This window comes from Thermobia domestica, chromosome 5 (genome assembly GCF_964235325.1).
Source record: "Thermobia domestica chromosome 5, izTheDome1.hap1.1, whole genome shotgun sequence".
Taxonomy (NCBI): domain Eukaryota; kingdom Metazoa; phylum Arthropoda; class Insecta; order Zygentoma; family Lepismatidae; genus Thermobia; species Thermobia domestica.
The window spans coordinates 67,535,757-67,557,739 of NC_137458.1; the positions used below are offsets into that span (position 1 = coordinate 67,535,757).

General features: G+C 34.8%; 2 protein-coding genes across 2 annotated transcripts in view; one reads left to right on the forward strand and one right to left on the reverse strand.

Annotated features, from left to right (window-relative positions):
- The window catches only part of TBC1D23 (TBC1 domain family member 23), a 66,517-nt gene extending 56,338 nt beyond the window's left edge, over positions 1-10,179 (reverse strand). Inside the window, exons 1-2 of the mRNA XM_081758731.1 lie at positions 10,011-10,179; positions 657-877 (exon numbers count right to left, since the gene is read on the reverse strand). Coding sequence (XP_081614857.1) covers positions 657-877; positions 10,011-10,039 — 250 coding nt within the window. The 5' untranslated portion in view covers positions 10,040-10,179. The remainder of the gene's footprint in view (positions 1-656; positions 878-10,010) is intronic.
- The window catches only part of Tom70 (translocase of outer membrane 70), a 44,490-nt gene continuing 32,604 nt past the window's right edge, over positions 10,098-21,983 (forward strand). Inside the window, exons 1-3 of the mRNA XM_081758733.1 lie at positions 10,098-10,367; positions 18,374-18,547; positions 20,069-20,276. Of these exons, the coding sequence (XP_081614859.1) occupies positions 10,098-10,367; positions 18,374-18,547; positions 20,069-20,276 (652 nt within the window). The remainder of the gene's footprint in view (positions 10,368-18,373; positions 18,548-20,068; positions 20,277-21,983) is intronic.

Sequence of the window (21,983 nt, forward strand, 5' to 3'; positions counted from 1 at the left end):
TCCCATAAATTGTTTCCGTGTACTTAAGGGCCTCTTTCACGTTCATTATATATATTCTGTTTTTCAAAGTAATAATAATAACAACTCTGCTATTATTATTATTACTATTATATATATATAACAGGCTATAAGTATCAGCCCTTCTACGTATTTCACGTCTGTCAATATGGCGCATCGTTTATATCTTCCATTTTCAACCTATTCGTAAAGCAAGTTTTAGGTGAATCGCCCTGAATAAAGGGTAGGGTTTACGTCATTTCTGTGTACATGTTTCGCAATGCACTGGCTGATTTAATGTGCCAGTGTTCTTATATAAAAACGTAACAGGGAACTGAAAAATAAATTATCACTATTTAATACCAATACACTTCCATATGAATTACCTTTTTAAATTCATTTTGAAATGCATTTATAATATTGAGGTCAATTAACGTATTATGTTCATTGAGGTCAATTGATGTAGGCCCTATTATGTTTATTAACCTCAATATTATAAAGTTGAAATACAGACCATTAAGAATATGTTGGATTGCTATGTAAATCTGGCCACTTGTGAAAGCCTGGGAAATTTTTGCGGAATCAACGTTGGTCAAAATGCAAAAATTTCACTGTATGTCTTAACTTACTGAAATGATAATACAAAGGTTTTAAATTACCTACGAACTGCTGACAATCATCTCGGAGGGCATTTTGCTCTGGTAGGTCATAGATTTCGTTGAACAGTACTAGCTGATTTCCTTTGTCTTGAACATCAAGGCAAACTTGCCACACTTCAGCACGTAGAGAAGTAGGTACACTTTTTCCTTTGCATATATCATAAATAGTTGATGTGCAACACTGCTGATCGTCCAAAAGTACTCTTTCTAGCTCTAAAATCCTAAAATAAAGAATACAGAAAGTTCATTGTAAATTTTGATCGGCTTTTTCCTTTTTCAATATCTTATTTTGGTTGAAGGCAGTTCCTTCTAGTCCATATATTGTTTGGTGATGTTCTATTCTATTGTTCAATAGTTCTATTGTATGGTGATGTTAAGGCCTGCTCTCGTTTCCATAGGCTGAACTGCAGCATACAAGAGCAGCTTTTTAACTAACACTCATCTATTATGTGTGCTGGGAGCCCTAATCGGATTGTTATATTCCTAGTATGATTTCGGTAATCACTCCTGTCTATTTTCTTCGGCAACTACACTTGAGTGAAGAGCTTCAGCTTCACAGCTATTTTTTACACGTTAATCAAGTTAGTACTTTTCTCCCAGAAAACACTAATATTAGCGATCACTACAGACACCAACACACAACTTAGCGGTGAAACGTGTGTAAACAGTAACATTTTAGATTGTTTTTATATTGGTGCCGATAAGTTGTGAGTTGGTATTTGTAGTAAACAGCAACATTCTAATAACTTCTCGTTGAATTTTAGTGTTTTCAGAACTAATTTACAGAAGAACTAATTTAGTCCAAGTTAGTTCACTACGACTTTTATTAGTCCAAGTTAGAGAAATACAATGACTTAATTTGCATAAATGAATAAAGATACGAAATATTTGAGTCCACTTTGGCTCTGACCCATTTAAACATAAATAGGTACCAAAGACACTTCTAACTTCAATAAATGCCTCTCGTGGGTTTTGTATGCCCCCCCTCCCTCCCAAAAAAGCACGGTATTTCGATGTATTTTATCAATAGTAAACATTATTGAAACGAAACTATATTTAGAATTTTTCTTTGATTGCAATTGTAAAACAATAGCAACAAATAATAAAAAAAATCACAAAATAAATATTCATAAAATAAAATAAAGTTGTTTTTGTTGTATAATCTCTTCGAGTACTGAATGGGAATTTAGGTCTGGATATGATACGAATAAGATACGGGAGTGAAACGTGATAACCCACAAATGTGTGTTTTCACCAAGATTTTACGAACACTTACACTTTTACGAACATTTTTCATTTTTTGGTTTAAACCAATTGTCTTTTTCTTTGAAAAAAAATAAATAAAACAGTTTAAACCAGCCAACCCTGTCTTCACAGTCAGCGTTCTTAAAAATATCGTTGTGGTATAATTAAAGTTCGATTTGCCATTTGCAGTGAAAAAATAAGTCTTTTTTTAAAGGACATTCAAAGCACTAAAACTCCCTTACAAATTTGTACCACACATAACAGTTTTATTAGTGCCCAGGGTGTAAATAGTGAAAAGTGATTTTGGAAATATAACAATGCTTCCTTCCAGAAGAGCTTTTCGCAGTATATATATATATATATATATATATATATATATATATATATATATATATGTGTGTGTGTGTGTGTGTGTGTGGAAGATGCAATGGAGCACTATTCGTACAGAGGTACAGTATATGTCCGAAACCGTAACAGCGGGAGTCTGTTTTCTGGTGATTCAGCTCCCAGTTTATCTGTGCTATTTGAAATTATAAACAGTTTGCATTTTTAGATTACCAGATTCTAAGTAACTTATTTATTGTTTTTTTTTCTTTCTTTCCTTTCTTTTTCTTTTATTTATTTATTATTTTTTGTTTGTTATTTAAAATAGGAGTGTACAATGATAAGCATAAACAAAGCATGTAAAATGACTCTAAATGAAGAACATAAAACAATTTAGGAAGATCATAACCTATGCTATAATCACATTAATACAACTAAATTATCAACAATTACATTGTTTTAATTAAACTTCCATGGTAATATCAGATAACAAAGGCTATGTGTAAATTATTACGGCTATGTAAGCTACAAACTAAACAACTACAGCTGAAATGAAGGGGGATGGATACTTTATGGAAAAGAATCCAAATTGTTAATCATCAGAAATAATTTACATAACGGTATGTATTTATTGCTATAAAACTATTCCATCTTCTAGTGCCTGCTATTAACTGCTATATGCATTAAAATCAATTTCATTATTAGATAAAAATTGTACTGATTTGTCTGTATTTCTAGTGACAGTAATTCGCTCAAGTATCCACATTATCGGAAATTATTTCAGTCTACTAAGAATATAAAAAGGTTTGTATAATTTTTATCTTGTGAAATTTATTCCATACGTTCTGTTAATCAATAATCACAATATTGTTAGGAGGAAGTTTTAATACTGAGCCACTGTGCCCCTGACTCTCAGCTGTAGTATGTATACATTAATTGTATATATTTGCTTATACGCTATCTACATATTTATCAATGACGGTTGTTAAATAGATACTGGTGAAATATGTTATTATAGTACATAAAATTTATCAACTTTGTCTGTAGCCTGCAAATATACGTATTAAACAGCAAGAAATTAGTTTTGTATAATTTCCAATTAAGGATGCAGAATATTTTCTCTTTTCTTCTCGAATATCGTTTATAGTGGTCAATTTTTAGGTTTACAATGAAATGAAACCTAACATTCTATAATTACACCATTTAAGATAAGAAGCTGATGGTTGATGAAATGAGTTATAATGGAAAGATTTAATATTGAAATTATAATGGAATTTTTATTATTATTATTATTATTATTATTATAAGCAGAGTTATAAAACTCAGGAAACTTGAATTCAACTGACTTATTGAAATACAAATACTTTCGGGGTATCTGGAAATGAAAACCTGAAAGCCAAACTCAACTATCTCCACTCCGATTCAAGTTAAAACAGAATATATAATTTTTCTGAATGAAGTATCTATCACACGAGTCAAATATTAGGAACTTTTATAGTAGCTAATAATACGTAAAAATTACTAGTCGTAACAGAAATGCAGCATTTTCTAAATTTTAGATCATCAATTTCTGCTGATTCGTGAACAAAGAGGTGGCTGATTTTCGCTAACATTCGTATCAGTTTATTTATTTACTATATTAATGTGCTCACTGAATCGCAATGCTGAGCAAGTACTTCCCTTTTAGACTACGAAAACTACAAATAACAAACTGCTTATTTTACTGTGAAATTGCAGTTAATTGTACAGAATGATAATATGCGTGCAAACTGATATGCCCTGGAAATGACTATGTGCTATCTTATTTCATCACAAAATTCACTCCCATTGTTGTTACTTGGATGGAATACCGTAGTCAAGTGATTAGAGAGTCGGACTCATGTCCGCGTGGTCCCGACCGGTGCTTCCTAATTTTCGGCGTCCACCCAGCGTCGTGAGGTAAACTGGGGAGTCACGTAAATAAAAGACGTGACAGCCACTTGGTCTAGAAAGCTCCTGATGCGCCTGTTAAAGACAGGATGTCGCAGCGCGCTGACCACGTGCTCACAAGGCTGGACGTAGTTCAGCCGCTCCATAGCAGATGGCGCTGGAGTAGGTATAGGAGTCATTCCACGTCAATTCAACCAAAATTTGGTGAAATTTAACTCACTATCTCAGATTTGGATGAAATTTGGCAGTGTTATAAAACTTTTTAAATGCTAATTGCAAGTATGTCAATTTTATTGCAATAGCATCAGCGGTTCAGAAGTTATTGCATTTTAAAAATGAGAAGAAAATCCATTTTTAACAGTCGCGACATAATATTTTCCCGTTTTGTAAGAACACTAAAACAAACATATTTCGGTTCCTATAAATGCCAGAAACATGATTCTTTTTTATTCAGATTGTCTTGAAATTGTTTACTATTAAAAAAATGAAAACTTTCCGTATACCTTATAGAAAATTTATAAAGTTATTTCAAATGTAACATTTGAGAAAAAAAAAAAAAAACTAGAACGCCATTTTGTAAACTTCAAACCTTTATTTCTCAAAATCCCTACCATGGATTTCATTGAATTTGTTTTTGTTTGAAAGCTTATTACATCTAGTTTCACATATACACAAATTGTGATGGGCCTTCCAAGCACTGAGGAGATATCCCAGTCAGTGTTGCCAACTGATTGCAAAATAAACACTTTTCAATAACTTCCATACGATTTAACATATCTACCCCAAAATAGGTATAAGTACTCTTCGGTATCCTGGAAATACGCCTGTGAGCATTACAACTCCTCCCAAGCAACCGAAAAAAAAAAAAAATGAAATGAAATATTTGAGTTTTACGTCCCACCCTTATACCGGTTAGGCTAAAGGAGACGGTGATTATGAGAAATGAATGAAATGATGGAATGTAAAAAGTGGGAGGAAACGGAAGAACCCCGAGAAAACCCACGAGCACCACGAAGTTCACACGGTGCGAACTGTGATCGAACCAGGGACCCCAAGCACCGGAGGTGAACGCTCTACCACTGAGCCCCTCCCCCTAAGGAACCGAGTTATCAGGGCTGCCTATCACAGCGTTAGACGTATCTGTACCAACAGATATTGCATTATTACGTGCGACATTGCAACTATACGAAATCGCGTGGACCAAATACCCCTAATTATTGAACAACCAATAATCATAAAAACATAATATAGATATTCAATTAATACAGAACGTTATGTGTTCGACACCCTACTAACCTGTACGTAGGGTTCAAAGTACGTATTCATTGCTTTCATTTCCAAACAATAGCGAAATTATTTTTTTTTCTTTTTTTAAAAAAATATCCATGACAGTAGAAAAATACTATATGGTTCAACGCTCTAAATCTTTCCGAAAGCCAGAGTTTGTGAATGTATTTGAAGATCTTCCAAATATAGCTTACCCCACACAACGGAGGGTGTATCAGCTAGTATATCTATAACAAAGTCTTATGCTGCTGTTCTAATGTAATATTGTTATTGTTAGAATTAAGCAAACTATTGCATCCCAATGTGATTCCGCCAACTAATTATGGCTATTCAACACAAAAGTTACTGCATCCTTTCAGATGATATGGAACATGACGTACCAACAGTCTTTCAAACACAAAAACTGGTAATGTCGGACGTAAAACAAATTTTCGTCGCGTAACAAAAGTGGAATATTTCACTGATGGATGTGGGGCCAATATAAAAACTGCAAAGCCTTCTTAAATCTTTACTTACACGCAGGTGATTTCCATGGTATGGTGGCAAAATGGTCTTTTTTTTGCTACCACCTTGGAAAGTCCCCATGCGATGGGATTGGTGGGACTGTTAACCGGGTTGACAAAAGCAAGCCTTCAGAGACCATTGTCTGATCAAATAAATACATGTGTCCTTATGTTTCATTTCTGTGAAGAGCATATCATTAGCACCATGTTTTTTTTTTTTTTCTTTTTTTTCACAAAGAAGAAATGACTGTTGTTCGCTGCACACTTCAACAAAGATTTTTGAAGCAAAAACTATTCCGGGAACACAGGCATGCATTTTTTGAAGAAAAAAAAAAACTGGTTCATTCAAGATAGGAGCAAAGCGCACAAGTCTGGATGAAGATTTTAGTTAGTGAATAGTGATGAAGACCATGCATCAGTTGATTTCCTACATCTCCATGGTGTATCTCCCTAACTTTATTGGGCTAAAAATGATTCCTGTTGTGTTCCGTTTACTCACATCTTATGCAAAGTGAATATAACAACTGCTACTGGCAGAACATACCAGTTATCTCCGAAGTCTCTGCAAGTAGTCACTTCAATGTGGGAAACGTTTACAAAAAGTACTTGATGCTAGTATCTAATTACAGCAAAATCGAATATTTATTTTATGTGCCATAACATGTAGGCCTATAATACTGAAAAGCTTATTATATTTGCTTCTTTGGTAGTTATTCTGATTAACATTTAAAAATACTAATGCCCATTTATTCAGATGATTATACTTTCCTCCTCAACTATAAATTTTCGAAACTCCCTATTCCTCCGTGCTTGAAGGGCCCATTACAATTTTTGTACAGTGAAAATAGGTGTAATAGGCTTACTGCAAAATGTGGCACAGATACGTCTAACACTGACAGGAACCCTGAAATTGGTTGGCAACCCTGACAATTGGGTTACTTGGGAGGAGTGGTCTCACAGACGTGTTTCTGGAACACCGAAGAATACTAATACCAATTTTGGGGTGGATATTTTAAGTCGTATGGAAGCTATTAAAAAATGTTTACTTCGCACTCAGTTGGCAACATTAACTGAAATATCTCCTCAGTTGTTGGATGGCTCATCACAATTTCTGTATATGTGAAACTAAATGCAATAAGCTTTCAAACAAAAACAAATTCAATGAAACCGATGATGGGGATTTTGAGAAATAAAGGTTTGAAGTTTACAAAATGGCGTTCTGGTTTGTTTTCTCAAAATGGACCTTTCAAATGACTTTATAAATTTTCTATCAGCTAAACGGAAAATTATTTTTTTAATGGTAAACGCTTACAAGGCAATCTGAATAATAATAATAATAATAATAATAATAATTAAAAAAAAGAACCATGTTTCTGGCATTAATAGGAACCGAAATATGATTGTTTTAGTGTTCTTACAAAACGGGAAAATACCATGTCGCGACTGTTAAAAATGGATTTTCTTCTCATTCTTGAAATGCACTAACTTCTGAACCGCTGATGCTATTGTAACAAAGTTTACACACTTGTAATCAGCACAAAAAATTTTATGACCGGAACTCTACCAAATTTAGTCCCAATCTGAGATAGTGGAATAAAAGCCTTGGTTGAACTGGCGTGGAATGACCCATAGGCTCATAAATGGGCCGTTACGCCAAGGGGATTGGTTTGGTTTTTGTTACTTAGGCATCTATAGGTGCAGATTCACTTTACAAGAACCTCTTCTTGCTTTTATACGAACGCATTCGACGTATACCGGCACATAAAAAAGGCTGCAAAAAGCATAAACCAACTTGTGCTTGATGGCCACTAAAAGTGGGAATGCTATTTTCCCCAGTCAGAGCAGGAGCGCAGCAGGGATGTCGGCACGGAAGTGCATCCGCAGGGAGCAGGGGCATCAGCGACGGAAGATAAGCGCATAAACGAGGGTAGTGCAAAAAATAGAATCACATAGGACCACAGAGATTACAACAGTTGTAACCCTACAGCCTACTTGTAAACACACAATACACTTTTCCTACATCTTGTACAGAAATACTCCGCCGGTGAAAACTAATATTTTAGTAAATCTTCTTTCACATGCACTCATTCACTTTAACTCTAGAATAGCCTTTATAAGTTTCACATTTGTTAACCTGAAATATTCGTTTCCTACGTTGTGAAAAATTATTTTGATAGTGAAATTTAATATTCTACACAATCCTCTTTCATGTACACTCACTCATTTTAACCATAAAATCATTACTTGTATGACAGACTATTCTTAATCAGCAATATTTTCGTTAAGTTGTATTTATTTTCTTTTATTTTTACCATTATTACTATTCTGTGTGTTTCACAATATACCCTGTAATAACAGTAGACGTATGGTAACCCAACAACAATTTCTTGTTAGGTAGGAATTCAATGATTCAGAAAGTGAAAAAAAATACACGACTGGATCAATGGTTTTACAGAGAACGGATTGGGTAGAATAGTGGTTAATGAAATGGCACTCTAGGCCGGTTGGTTGATTAAACGGAAGTTTACCAATCCGCTGAGCACCGAGACTATATGAGACGTTGATCTAAAGCTGCGCCACCAGATGAGGGCTCCAAGCGGAAATCAATTCCGGGTCTCCTGTACCCAAGGACAGAATTGGAACAATAAGCCGGAGAGGCTTTGTGCCGCAGAGTAGAACCAGCATGTTAAGGCTTAGGTTAGATTGGGTTAATGGTTAGTGAAAAGGAACTAAAACAAGATACGTAAAATAGGCTATATTTCGTTAGTTTTATAATAGGGGACCTGTGACCTAGAACCTTTCCTTGGTCCAGCCTGATTCCGGATTAGTTTCTCGGTTTATTCGTGCATTCTTTTAACTCTGTGTGTATTGAATTCGCACGTATACAATAATTATTGTAATAAAAAAAAAATTGCCATCTCCCTTATTATGTATGATATATATGACGTGTTTTCTTTACCTAGCAGGCATATTATTTGGAAACGAAAATGCCATTTTTGATGCCTTGCACTATCGTTAATACCGGAAATGATCCGGTATTAGTATCGGTTTAGTAGCATTTAACAACATACTGAAATAGAACGCGGGAAACAATTTTAGAAAACAATAACATCCCTCAGTATGACCTCTACATTGTTCAAAAGTACATTTCACAAGTAACTCATTTCGGTCAATGTTCCGTTAAGGGCGTCCAGTAATTTCTTCCACACGAAATTTGCAATTCCATTCCAATTGCAATTCTAACTTCTTTCCATTGATTTTCGTTTGATTACATAATATAACTTTATATTAGGTTAGGTTAGGTTAGTTTTGGACCCCCTTAACGGAACATGGACCCTCATTTCAATTCCACGTCCTTTCACAGGCACCATGTGAACAACATGAGGTTAATCAAATTACGGTAATAGTTAAGAACAGCTACTTCTTATCTCCCGTGCACGAGGATACATCTTACTGTTGCACTACCTAAACACCCTAAGTACAAGGGCAAGAACTCAGTCTATTACCTACTTTTTAACATCCTAGATAGTCAATGAATAATTCCTGAAAGTATGGCGTTTCTCGTCCTTCCCTAAATGGGAAGTACGGCTCCTTAACTATAACTCAAATTACTTCATAGCTAGCTCAATCATCAATTATAAACATTTCTTAAAAGAATCTACAGACCATGGTCACACACTATTTGCCCAAAGTTAACGGTATATCCTCAACTGATCTTAGACCTTTGCTGTTTTATACCCCTTGTACATGAAAACAGAAACTTGCGTAGAGCACAACATAGTAAAATGTAAATACGTAGTGCATATCCATTGTAGGTGACGATCTGTATTATTGGTATCCCTAGGTCTTTAGTGTAACAATCTTGTTATTTACTGGATTACTTCTCAGTTGGTCAATCAGCTGTTGGGTATTGAAGTCAACGTAGTTATGGTACATATGGCAAATTATTAATTACACATCATATACTCCAAACAAGACACATTTATATTTAACACTATTATAAGTACTAGATTTTTGCATTTAAGATATATAAACAATTCATTCATGAATAAATTACTAATTTTACCATGTACTTTCATCCTCTTCTGTTGCCATCTTGCCATTTTGCTTACTACGTGTATCGTTTGTCTACAGAGGGCAGCACACACTAGAGATGAGGACCTTCATTATGGCGGCTCCCAGTCGAGCTGCTGCTGTGGGCGGCTCTTCTTGGTCAAAATGGCAAATAGCTTTGGCTCTTGGTGCTCCTGTAGTCATTGGTTTTGGTTATTGGTATTTAAGAAGTGGAGAATCATCAACGGGCATTGATCGGCGTAAATCATCAGATGTGGTGGAAGAAAAAGCACCCCCTTTAGGAGCTGCTAGTCAAGGATCGTCTATGGATGCCGACGATTCTGAAATAGTTGTACATGAGAAAGTCGAAGTAAGTTTACAGCTGTATTTCTCACACATTATGGTTAATATTTATGTTTCTTAAATGTACATTGAAAGGTTTGCATGCTTTCTAGTGATGAAGGTTAAATAAATTTGTGTAGATGCGAAGGTTACGTAATTTTACATACACAACAATAATATGTACATGTGGTAGTATTTTACAGTAGAAGTAAAAATCAAGTGGGAAGAGTTTCTTGAAATTTTATGACAGTGAATATTACAGAAATGATTAATAGACTCCCTATTCATAACAGACCTTCCTGTCACCAGATGACGCATGTATGTTCAAATTACGTGCTCAGGCAACAGAGAAAATTACACTTCTTGACTAATACTGTTTAATATTCCGGTTCTTTGCTCTGATTACCAGTGAGGCTGATCTTTAGTATCTCCCCAATCTTGCACATACAAGATTTACAGTGTTACTTTACAAAATATAGCTGGCGAAGGAAGTTAGAGGCCCCCAGGGCCCTTGTACTTCTACCTTTATCACAATTTAGACAAAAACAAGGTACTCGGTTCTGGAACTATGAAACGAGTTGGGGGAGATACTAAATGCCATCCACGTGTGATTTGTCATGTACACAACACAGTAATCGGAACAGCATTAACTAAAGAAAAACCTAACGAAATCTAACATATCATTACTGTAATCTGTTACTCGAATCATTATTACCTGTGTCAACTTACGGATGCCAGCAGCGGAAGTTGCCCTAAGTGGTTATTTTCATTCCATCGTTAATGGTTTTGTATCACTATCGATCGTTTCATTTTCTCCATTTCAGTAATGCACATGCTACCGTGTTTAGCAGACGGCGTGCAACTATTTTTTTTTCTAAAAGAAAGTTACAATTTCGGTAGTTTCTTTTCACATTAGGTTAGTTTATGTTAGATAATATTAGTGTAAGGGTAGGGCATAGTTTCCGAAAAAAATATAGAATTTCGCATATATCTGTTAATATTAGGTTATTTCAGTTTAGTTTAAGTTAGTTTAGTTTGTTAGGTTAGATTTGGTTAGGGTATGTTAGGTCTAAGTGTTTGTGTCTTCAATTTCTCCCGAAAATTTTGTATTTTTTACGTACTTCTGGACCCCGTCTGTTAAACTTTTACCTCTTTTACTATTAATCTCATTATTCTGCAAAATGTTTGCGCTGGGCGTCATAATAATACCCCATTTAGCACAGGTGAAGTTTAAGTAGCCCACCATAAATAATCGTTGAAGAATTATAATCCTTTCACGAATTATCTTCGTATTCTTCGTGAAGGTTTATTCGTGGAGCGGATTGAGAATACTTCATTTGTTTATGTAATCCACGTCACTGCAGCACGAAGCAGGTGGGCCTGGGATGTGGTCAGCTATTGTTAATGCCAAAGCACCCACCAATTTCTCATAAGTGACAAAGTAGGGCTTAAGTTAGAGTTGCCCTTTCAGTTTCAAACCTACAAAAAAGCAGTAAAAACATTAAAACGTGCAGTTTTACTATACAAATTCATAGTATAAGTAGTAGTAGAAGATCGAGGCCCAGCAGGGGTTCGTTGGGTTCTGTTCTCGACTTAAGATAGGCATGCTGCTGAATCATCAAAACCTTCCCCATCTTGCAAATAGTATTAACTTCCACATGTCTTTTCTCGTATTAGACATAACTTTACTGCCAAACTTACACACCTAATTATCGCATAGCAACTTCAAATCATACGGTAATTTCTTACCTCATTTCTCCTGTAAATTTTCCTAATTTTTATCAAATATGAAGGGGCAACTCTAAACTTAACCACAAAAGTAGCATTTCGAAAGTGCTTGTATGTTGTATTTACAATTACTTAAGTACATTTTCTCATTGTGTGAAATATAGAAGATATTTTTTTATGATAGAAACATTGTGTACTTTAAACATAGTTGTAAGTACTCAGAATTCAGGTAACTCTTTCACTTATTAATATTCCTTTTCAATTTCGCATTTGTTAAGATTTGCACAGTATTTTATTGATGAGCATAGATTCTGTCTCAATGCGAGCTTGTTGCACACAAATACTAGATTGCAGTATAATTTCAAGTAAGTTTATAAATAATTTCTGCATATATTTACTATTTGATTCAGCTGCCTTGAGAAATTTGTTCCTTATAACTATGTCTTTCAATGCAGGGTTCAATTTTATCTGTAAACTTTGCGAAATGAGATATTTTTAAGCTTAACCTGCACTATTATTATTATTATTTTATTCATTCTACTATTGAACTAAAATAACATTTGTATATGTAGCCATGGGCGCCCACAGAGGGGGGGGGGGGGGCAAAAGAGGGCAATTGCCCTTCCCTGGATTTTCAAAAAAGGTTAACATTTATAGGCTCTTCTGGTGACAATAGTATACTTTTATAATCAACATTCACTAAATGATTTGAGTAACAAAATTTAATCCCTAAGATTTTAATCTACTTCTCTTCTCCATGTGATGTTTCATATTTTTTCAGTAATAATTATATTCAGCCTGATGCTGCATGCAATGCTAAGTATTTTGAATGATGGTATCCGGCAGTTGAGTTGGTTCTTTGCTGACGTGGTGCTGATAGCAATGAAGTTTTGTTTTGTTGGGTTTCATTTTAGCAATTGTGTGTGTGTATGTCTTGCCCACCCCCCTTGGAAAATATCCTACGGGTGCCCATGTATGTAGCCTATTTGATATAAAATTTATTTGATTTTACATCAAAATAACACATGCCTCTAACCAGGGTTGGCTGATTTAAACCAAAAAACGGGAAAAAATGTTCGTAAAAGTGTAAGTATTCGTAAGATCTTGATGAACACACATTTGTGGGTTATGACGTTTCACTTCCGTATATTATATTTAAGCTTTCGTATTCCGTATATTCGTATTATATTCAAGCCTAAATTGCCCATTCATTACTCAAAGAGATTATAGTACCAAAGCAATTTTTTTTTTTTAAATATAAGTTTATGAATGTTTCTTTTGTGTTTTTTTTTAATGGTGTTATTATTGTTATGCAATTGCAACCAAAGAAAAATTCTAAATATTGTTTAATTTTAATAATGTTTACTATTGATAAAATACATCGAAATGCTGTACTTTATTTCTGGGAGGATGGGGGGAGCATACAAACCCCACGGTAGGCATTTATTGAAATCAAAAGTATCTATGGTATGTATTTATGTATAAATGGGTCGGAGCCAAAATAGTCTCAAATAATTCGTATCTGTATTCACTTTTCTTACTGATGTGCAAATTAAGTCGTTGTATTTCTTTAGTTTGGGCTAATAAATGTCGTAGTGAACATACTTGGACTAAATTAGTTCTTTTGTACTCTATAGTATTTCGAAATTGTCCATATGTAATTCTGTATAATGGTTTCACTTGTGCAACTGTTTATCTTTTTGTCCCTTTGAAATGACTCTTGACAATTATATTAACAAGTATGTAAAGATCAGTACAACGTATTTTTATCAGGAGCCCTTTTTGAGTGAGTCGGCAGACATATCGCACTTGTGGCCAATTAGTCCCGGTTTCGAGTTCAAATGGAGGACAATTGTTCTCGGATGTAAGTCGAGAAGCGGTTTGGATTCCGCTTTAAGCTTATGTGACCCCTTCCAGCATAATCCGATTATTTAATAATAATACCAAGGTGAAACAAACTTATTTCTGACCATATGTGATATAGATACATAAAGCAAATTATTTAAACAAAAAAAAAAAAAAAAAACTGTTCAAGCAACAAAAAAACTGTTTTTTGGTTTTTACTAACCCTGGAAAGATAAGTTTACTGTTTGAGGTTGAAATCTGTTAGAAGTAGAGGTTGAAATCCACTCTGTTGCAAATCGGCAAATGTACGAATCATAATGTCAAATCAATTTTCCAGCAGAACTATGATTTTGATGTAACGTGTAGATTTATTTCTCTTATGGTTTCCCGATCATTTCCACTGTTTTAAGTTTAAGAAAAATATTGTTTTATTTGGAGCCCCTTTTTTTTTCTCTCACTCTCCAATACTTACCCATACGTTGGCATTTGACAGATTTAATGAATTAACATATGCTATATTTTTTAGAAAAAAACAGGCTTTAATCCTGAACAGCGACAAGTTGGCAAACCTTAATGTATTTTCTTACCAAACATGGGAGAAAACAGATAAAACGTTAGCATGTAGAGAAGTCTATAGTGTTCTGTTAGGATTGATAGACCCTAACCTTATATTGATTTGAACTATCCCTAATACTCGTCAGTCATTTAATAACGTAAATTTTCGATGACCACTCTCATCTTCCTAAGCGATCTCGGCTATTACTAAATGATTGATGTATACAAAGGTTAGTACAAGTCAGTATTTGTAATCACGAATCAGTTCAGTTCCTTAAGTTGTTAACCACTAACTTTTATAACTGCGCTGTGATTCCTATTCCGATAAACGCTTTACTTCCGCGATTATTTCAGTAGCCAATACTGTTGTTATCATGAGACCTTAGTTGAAGAACGGTGGTTCCTCAGATTTTGAGACATTATTTACCTAGTCCTTTTTTTAAGAAGGCGATAATAACGAAGTCATTGTGTGGTAATTGATCTCCACATTGACCTACAAATAGTAGTAATATGCAAACAAAAGAAGACAACTATGTACCCATATTATTCACTATTTGAAAGGATCTATGTCAACTCTTCAATTTTAATTATCAAAATTTAGACATGAACAAATGCTTCATCTTAACAGCCTCTGGGCATAATCGGAAAATTGAGTTTCCTATTCAACTTACGTACAGTTGTGATTCCTGAAAATCATTTGTAAGTTGACGTACCTATTCAATTTAACAGTACTGAGACTGGTAATTTTTTAATAAAAGTGTTTATAGTATTATTTCAGTTCTTATCTAGTTACCCTCATCCAAAATAACGTTAATTGTTTGGTCCTAATATATTATGACTCCAACTTATTTCTTTCTGCTTCTAATGACGTTTTTCTAACGATGTTGACCTCCCGTAGATTGGTTTGGCTGTTGCTAGATGTGTTAACAGACCAGAAACCGTGGAATCTTGGTATTTTACTTTTTTAGTTTGTATATTCCTCTTGTATTTACTCAGTTATTACATTGGCAAATAGCCTCATAGACATCAGCATGCACAATGTTGTTAAGAACGAAATTTTTGTAATTAGAAACAACCTAACATTTCAGTATTTATGGATGGTTTGCAGTTAACCTGCAGCCCAAATTATTTGCGCTTAGTTCAGACTGAAAAACAATTTAGGGCAATGTGGAAACTAAATCCACGTATTCTTAGACTTTCGTTAGTTGAGTTTTGAGGTAAGTAGTAAGCCTTTTTCCGTAAGATGTCCATTCCATTCTTATTTCACCGAATTGAAATACAATTTCTAGTCAATTATTAATACCTTTCTTCATTAATGCTAATTTATGCAGAATGGTTCGTTATTGCAATGACGTACAGATGGAAGCGGACCGGTCGCTCAGATACGGAGGCAGATCTCTGGCAGATGAGGAATGCATTCAAATGTGGATTCTCGATTTGTCTGTAGGAATCCCATATTGCCCAGCGACCGCTCCGCTTCCATCTGTGCGTTATTGCATGCAGTTAATTATGATTTTAACAGCTTCTAGAAGTTGAAAATTGGTCAGAAAATGAATGTAATTCTATGAAATGAATATAAAGTACGCCCGTCTGCAGAAGAGAAAGCCACAGAGTATACAAATTAGCATAGTACATGAAATGCTGCTTCTGGCAAACTTAGATTTATGAGAGTACTGGAATAAGTAAATAACATACTTAATCATAATTTCTGCAGTAGTGCAAGGAATCGTTGCAAAAGTGAATAAGGACAGAAGCCTCCACGAATGAAAACTATCGCTTTCTGAGAAACAGTGGACCAGAAATACTACACTTTAAATTGGGTTCCTTATTCTGCCTAATGGTGGGCACAAAATCAGATTTTTCGGTTTCCGGTTTTTAGGAAAACAGAAACCGGCTTTTATTTTTTTAAACTTTTTTTTAGCCGAAACCGGTTTGTTTTCTTCAGAAACCTTCCACCAAAACCGGTACCGGTTTTCTTCAAAAACCTATTCGTTTTTACCGAAACCGGTTTCATTTTTCTCCAAAAACGGTTGGTTTTCGTCGAAACCGATTTCAATTGTTCCAAAACTGATTCTATTTCTGACCAAAAATAACATGCGTAGAGAACGCATATGAAAGCAGCTCTAAAACGTGTGTAAATTCTCATAAAAAAAGAAGTGCAAACCGAAACTGATATGCTTAAAAGCCAATACGTTTAAAAACTAAACTGCTTTTATTGTAAACGTATCCGATTTTCTAGAACAACCAAACTCTACTCTGGTGAGAAACCGAACCAGCTTTTGGAGAAAACTGAAATATCGTTTTTTTTTTTTTTTTTTTTTCTAGAAACTGATTTCCGGTTTTATATATATAAATATAAACTGTTTTCCCAATCCCTAATTCTGATCCATACTAAGTCTGAATTTTGCAACCTCACTGAGTTCAGGAAATAATAAATTTTTACGTGCCAAAACTATTTTAAAAAATGTAATCTGTTCTGCAAGAGTCAGCTTATCTTTTATTTTTTGGATCGGAATTTATCGTCCCTCTCAGCACCGACGCTACATGAGATATAGAGTGAGCCCAGACCAGAGAGACAGGGGATGGTCAGGAGTTCTGGTCTCCTGTGAGCATCTCAGCTTCCCTGAAACTTGTAGTTCTTTGTTAGGATAAATATAAGGTGAACTCAAATTTATTCCCCAAACAATCACTCGGCCTCTTTTGTCTTAAGTGTTCTGCCTACAAGCTTGTGTAGATCTGCAATTTGAAGGTGAAGTCCGAACTACCGAAATGCATTAAAATTTTTCAAGGAACTCTCAACGGGAATCGGATCCAGCACACGCTAGCTACTAGACCAGCAATGAGTGCTCATGTGTCGTGGTCATGCTCCCTGTTGCTTTCATAAGTTGCAACTGCAATAACCACTGGCAATAGATCTCTAACAAGATACATGAGTTACGGATGTATATATACTTTCTGGTCACGTTATTGAAGGGACACAGGACTTTCAGATGTGGGCGGGGAGTTCTATACTCGCAGCGGTAGGTTTCAGCTAGACTTCATTCACGGGATCTTCACACAAATATTGACATTGAATTTAGCTCTTGACAATAGCAGAAGCAGTATGAACTTAATATTTTTCCGCGAGACCGATCTTCACTTATTCCCACTGAGTTCCGTCTTTCAACACTAGATGGCAGTATTACGTACAGTTACGAAATACGAGTAATTAACGACTAGAATTTTACTAATATATCTCACAAACATGAACGTAACTCAACGATACTATATGTTTTATAAGACAGTGTACTTTGTCCCTATCGTTTTGGTTTCTGTTGGTTTCCAGGCAGAAATGGACCAAATGCTTTTGATCATCACGAAGTGTCAGTTTGTTGCTATTTTAATTGACGTTATATTTACGAACTAAATAAATTTATTTGTACGAAGATAGAGACAATCTAGTAACTACATAGAAGTCAGTATAATCATAGTTTCAAAATTTCATCTCCTTTCGGTGAAAAAGTAAAATAGTTTCCCATCTAAATCAATAGGCAACAAATTCAAGATGGTGACGATATTGAATAACCTTAAATGGAAGACCACCTAGGATTTTGTGGTCAGATGTATACTTCATCTAATTTCTAAGCCTTGAGCAATATAGTTGTAATAAATCAGTTATTTATCTATAGTATAAAAACAGAGGTTGAATCTTAGCCTGTACTCTCTCGTTTTTAAAGTATATTAATAGTAGTTGTGTGATTAGTTATAGCAGTCTGTAAACGAGCCATTCGAGGCTTGAAACTTACTATTTTTGTTATTCTTTCACCATGTATATATATTCTAAACTTTATGTAATTATGTGGTATCTGTAAGTGCCATCTAATTTATTTATTTATTTATTTTATTTTATTTTTTTTTTTAACATAGCAATCGATAGAACGTGCACAGGCATTCAAAAATAAAGGCAACAAGCTTTTTAAAGCTGGGAAATTCCAGGAGGCCATTAAGTGCTATAATGATGCGATCGATGTTTGCCCAGAAGACAAAGCCACAGATTTAGCCACATTCTATCAAAACAGAGCCGCTGCCTATGAACAGCTGGTAAGTTTATGCAATATTATGTATATTTTTACATGTAGCCGAATATATAATAATACAGAAGTATGGCAAAGATTTATCAGCAGTGGTTATTTTAGATCCGGTTGTTCCGGTATGGATTTTGTAGCAAAATTCAGAAAGCATATTATTTTATTATTATTATTTAATTTTTCTTTCTTTCTTCGTTATATTTTCTTCTTATTTTATTTTTTAACTGTACACTCTTTGCGCGAATTAAAATAACTTAGTTCGACTGGATTGGAAATCTGTGACGTATCGGTGTGTAAAGTCTGCAACATTGAAGCGTAAACTGGACGCAGACATCAGGGTACACTTACTCATTTGTAATCTGTCCCTACTGATGTTAACACATGCTGTATTTGGTGGTGCCAGAATCGTTCCGTATGGTATGGTTAACCTAGAATAGCTTTACATCTCACTGGGTGTTCCGAAAATGTGGATTAGGCCATCTAGTTTTTATTGATAAACACTTTTCGAAAGTGTGCGTGAGTCCAGAGACGCCTCATTGCTTCTTAGTATATGAGTGGAGCGATCAAGGAGTCGAAGATGCCTGCTATTCTCGTGAGTCACATCAGGTAATTTTGACGAGGATGGGCATTGTATATGAGATAAAACATAAGTCCGTGGAAATGTCTCGCTCACAGTTGACTGTTAGGTATTCTGCTTTAACACATTTAGCGGCGTACATGCCTCTGGAATTATTCATTGCGAAATGAAGACTCCGGGACTTCCGTAACGGTCTATTTTCCACAATATTAGCTGGAATGTGACGTATTCCCGGAGCGTAGCAACTGAAAGATGTTGAGAATTGTTCTCCAGATTAAAACAATACTTATTCGTGAAGAATACTCTTCCCTACTGTTATGGGGATCAAAGAGTTCTGGACATTATGTCGTGTTAGGCAGATCTAACGGTGTAATATCAGGGGAGCGCATAATGTGGGTTGTTTTGAATATAGAGTAGCTTCATGTATCTGACGATTCACAATTTATCGGGATACACGTGACCGCCAAGGGCTTTGCTAAATGTTTCCGTTCAGTCATTTCTCTCTTTCAAGCTAAGGGCTTAGAGTTTTTGCGCCTGTCTTAATATTTTCCCGTTTTTCATATTTCAAAATCTAAGTTCATTTTTACATTAATTCCACAGCTTAGTAGTATTTACGGTTAGTACCAATACATTAATTAGTAATTTCTAGTTTGTAGGCATTGGTGAGTTGTACGATTTGAATTAAATTAGACCGCATTTTGAACATGTTACTAAATAATATCCAATACCTAGAATTTGCTCTTCGTAATATTTTTTAAGTAGTAGCAGCAAAATTGCAACAATAATCTACAATTACGAAATAAGAATAATAATAAAAAAAATCAGTTTGTCTGGAGAAGCTCAACCATAGATCACTAAACTTAAAGTTCCCATTTAACATTTGATTATCATGCTTGTTCAGTTCTGTGGGATTTCCATCGAGATAAGATTATGATGATTTTGTATTTTGGTTTAAAGAAAAATTTCGAGGCTGTGAAGGAGGACTGCACTAAAGCTCTTGAACTCAATCCAACTTACACGAAAGCTCTTCATCGGCGAGCGAAAGCATGTGAAACAACCAAAGATCTTCAACAGAGTTTGGAAGATGTAACTGCAGTATGCATTTTGGAAAGTTTCCAGAATCAAACTACACTCTTGATGGCGGACAGGGTTCTAAAGGAATTAGGTAAGTTTTAAATTTGGATATATTATTTTTAAAACAATATGCTAAGAAAATAGGGTCTTAATTTTAAGAAATTTACAAATTAGGTTGACAGAGAGTGAAACAGAACTGTCTATTCTGTCTTTTAGGGTAGAGCTGAAAGGTGGCACACGGGAATTTGGACTTTCCCATCACCTTTTATTAGAAAAGTTTCCTCTTGAATACAAAATATTACAAATAAATACAATTGTGTCTAATTATTTTGGAGGTTTGTTGGTAAAGTTTAATGGAGCCCAATGACCATGCGTCTTAGGGAGTATTGGATAGGTGCCTTTCAATGACCGGGCGTCTGAGAGAGGTAAAAAGGAGCTTAATGACCAGGAGTCTTAGAGCGTATAGAAGGGGTGTAACAAGAAGTCTAACTTTAGCCCAGTCTTATTCTCCCCTGACACGGGATCCTAGCAATCCTGATAGGAGCCGATAAGACGGTAACAAGCGCAACGGAATTTTGTAATACTAAAGTTTAAAAAGGAAAGAAAAAAATAAATTTCAGAACCAAGATCTTACCTTCAGAAGATGCAGCACGAATAGAAGAGCAAAATAAAAATGAATGAAAAAAAAAATCTTAAATAGCAAATACTTTGGAACAATAATTCAAAGAACGCAATTAATTTGCTTAATACTGATTTCAATCACCTTATAACTTCAAGCTGGTGTTCAAACTTTATATGATCTAATCAGTATCTTTCAAGGTGTACATTTATTATCCAAAAACTAAATATCCATTATCACAGATTTAGAAATCACAGTACGTTTCACATATAGTTACAAGTATCCAAGCGAAAGAAAATAAAATCAATTGCAATTACTGAGGTTAGTATATACTGGAACAAGTTTCGTTTGGTGAACTTTAATTCAATGTTTTATAAAATTTTCACAAGTAGGTGTCTCCCTTAAAATGAAGGGTTATTTAGTCCGAAATAGTTCCATTTAATTTGAATAGTTGCCGAAGGTTTAATTTTAGATGATATCATCAATTATTCAGTATAGCTTTAGTTCCAAATGATCACTGAAAGTTTCGTCGTTCTAGAATTCGTAGTTATATAAGGCTGCCTATATACTCTCCAAAAGTTTACATACTCAAATTAATCACCATGGAACCTTGTACTTTTACATATATGTTAAAGATAGAACAAGATTATTTATCACGTCCCACCAAAATGCGTGTCGAAACCCGGAAGTGCGAATGTTCCATAACTAGTTCAGGCGTCACCAAACGAGAGCAGACAGAAACAGGATATTCGTATATCATGTAAGTCATCTGTTTCAAGACTAAGCAATACAAACACACTTTACTATTAAATTAGATCTGATTAAATTGGAGACACGCCTGAAAGTACCCAAACTGCAACTTCCATTAAACCACAATACTCGTGTTTATTATTAATTGACACTAATAATTTCATACTGAAGTTCGAAGCAAAACTATAGATAGCCGACGTAGCATTCAACAGAACGACGGTAACACAGGTATCTCGACCTTCGCAAAACGTGCTAGGAAAACTTAACTTGGAACATTGTAAACATTAACTTAGCAAACGGAAGAAAATTGAAATAATATGCATATTCACGAAAGACCATCCTTATAAAACCAAGCGAATATTACCCATCTATTACGTAATTGTAGTAACCACAGAAACATTTGGACATAGACTATTCTTCCGTGATAAT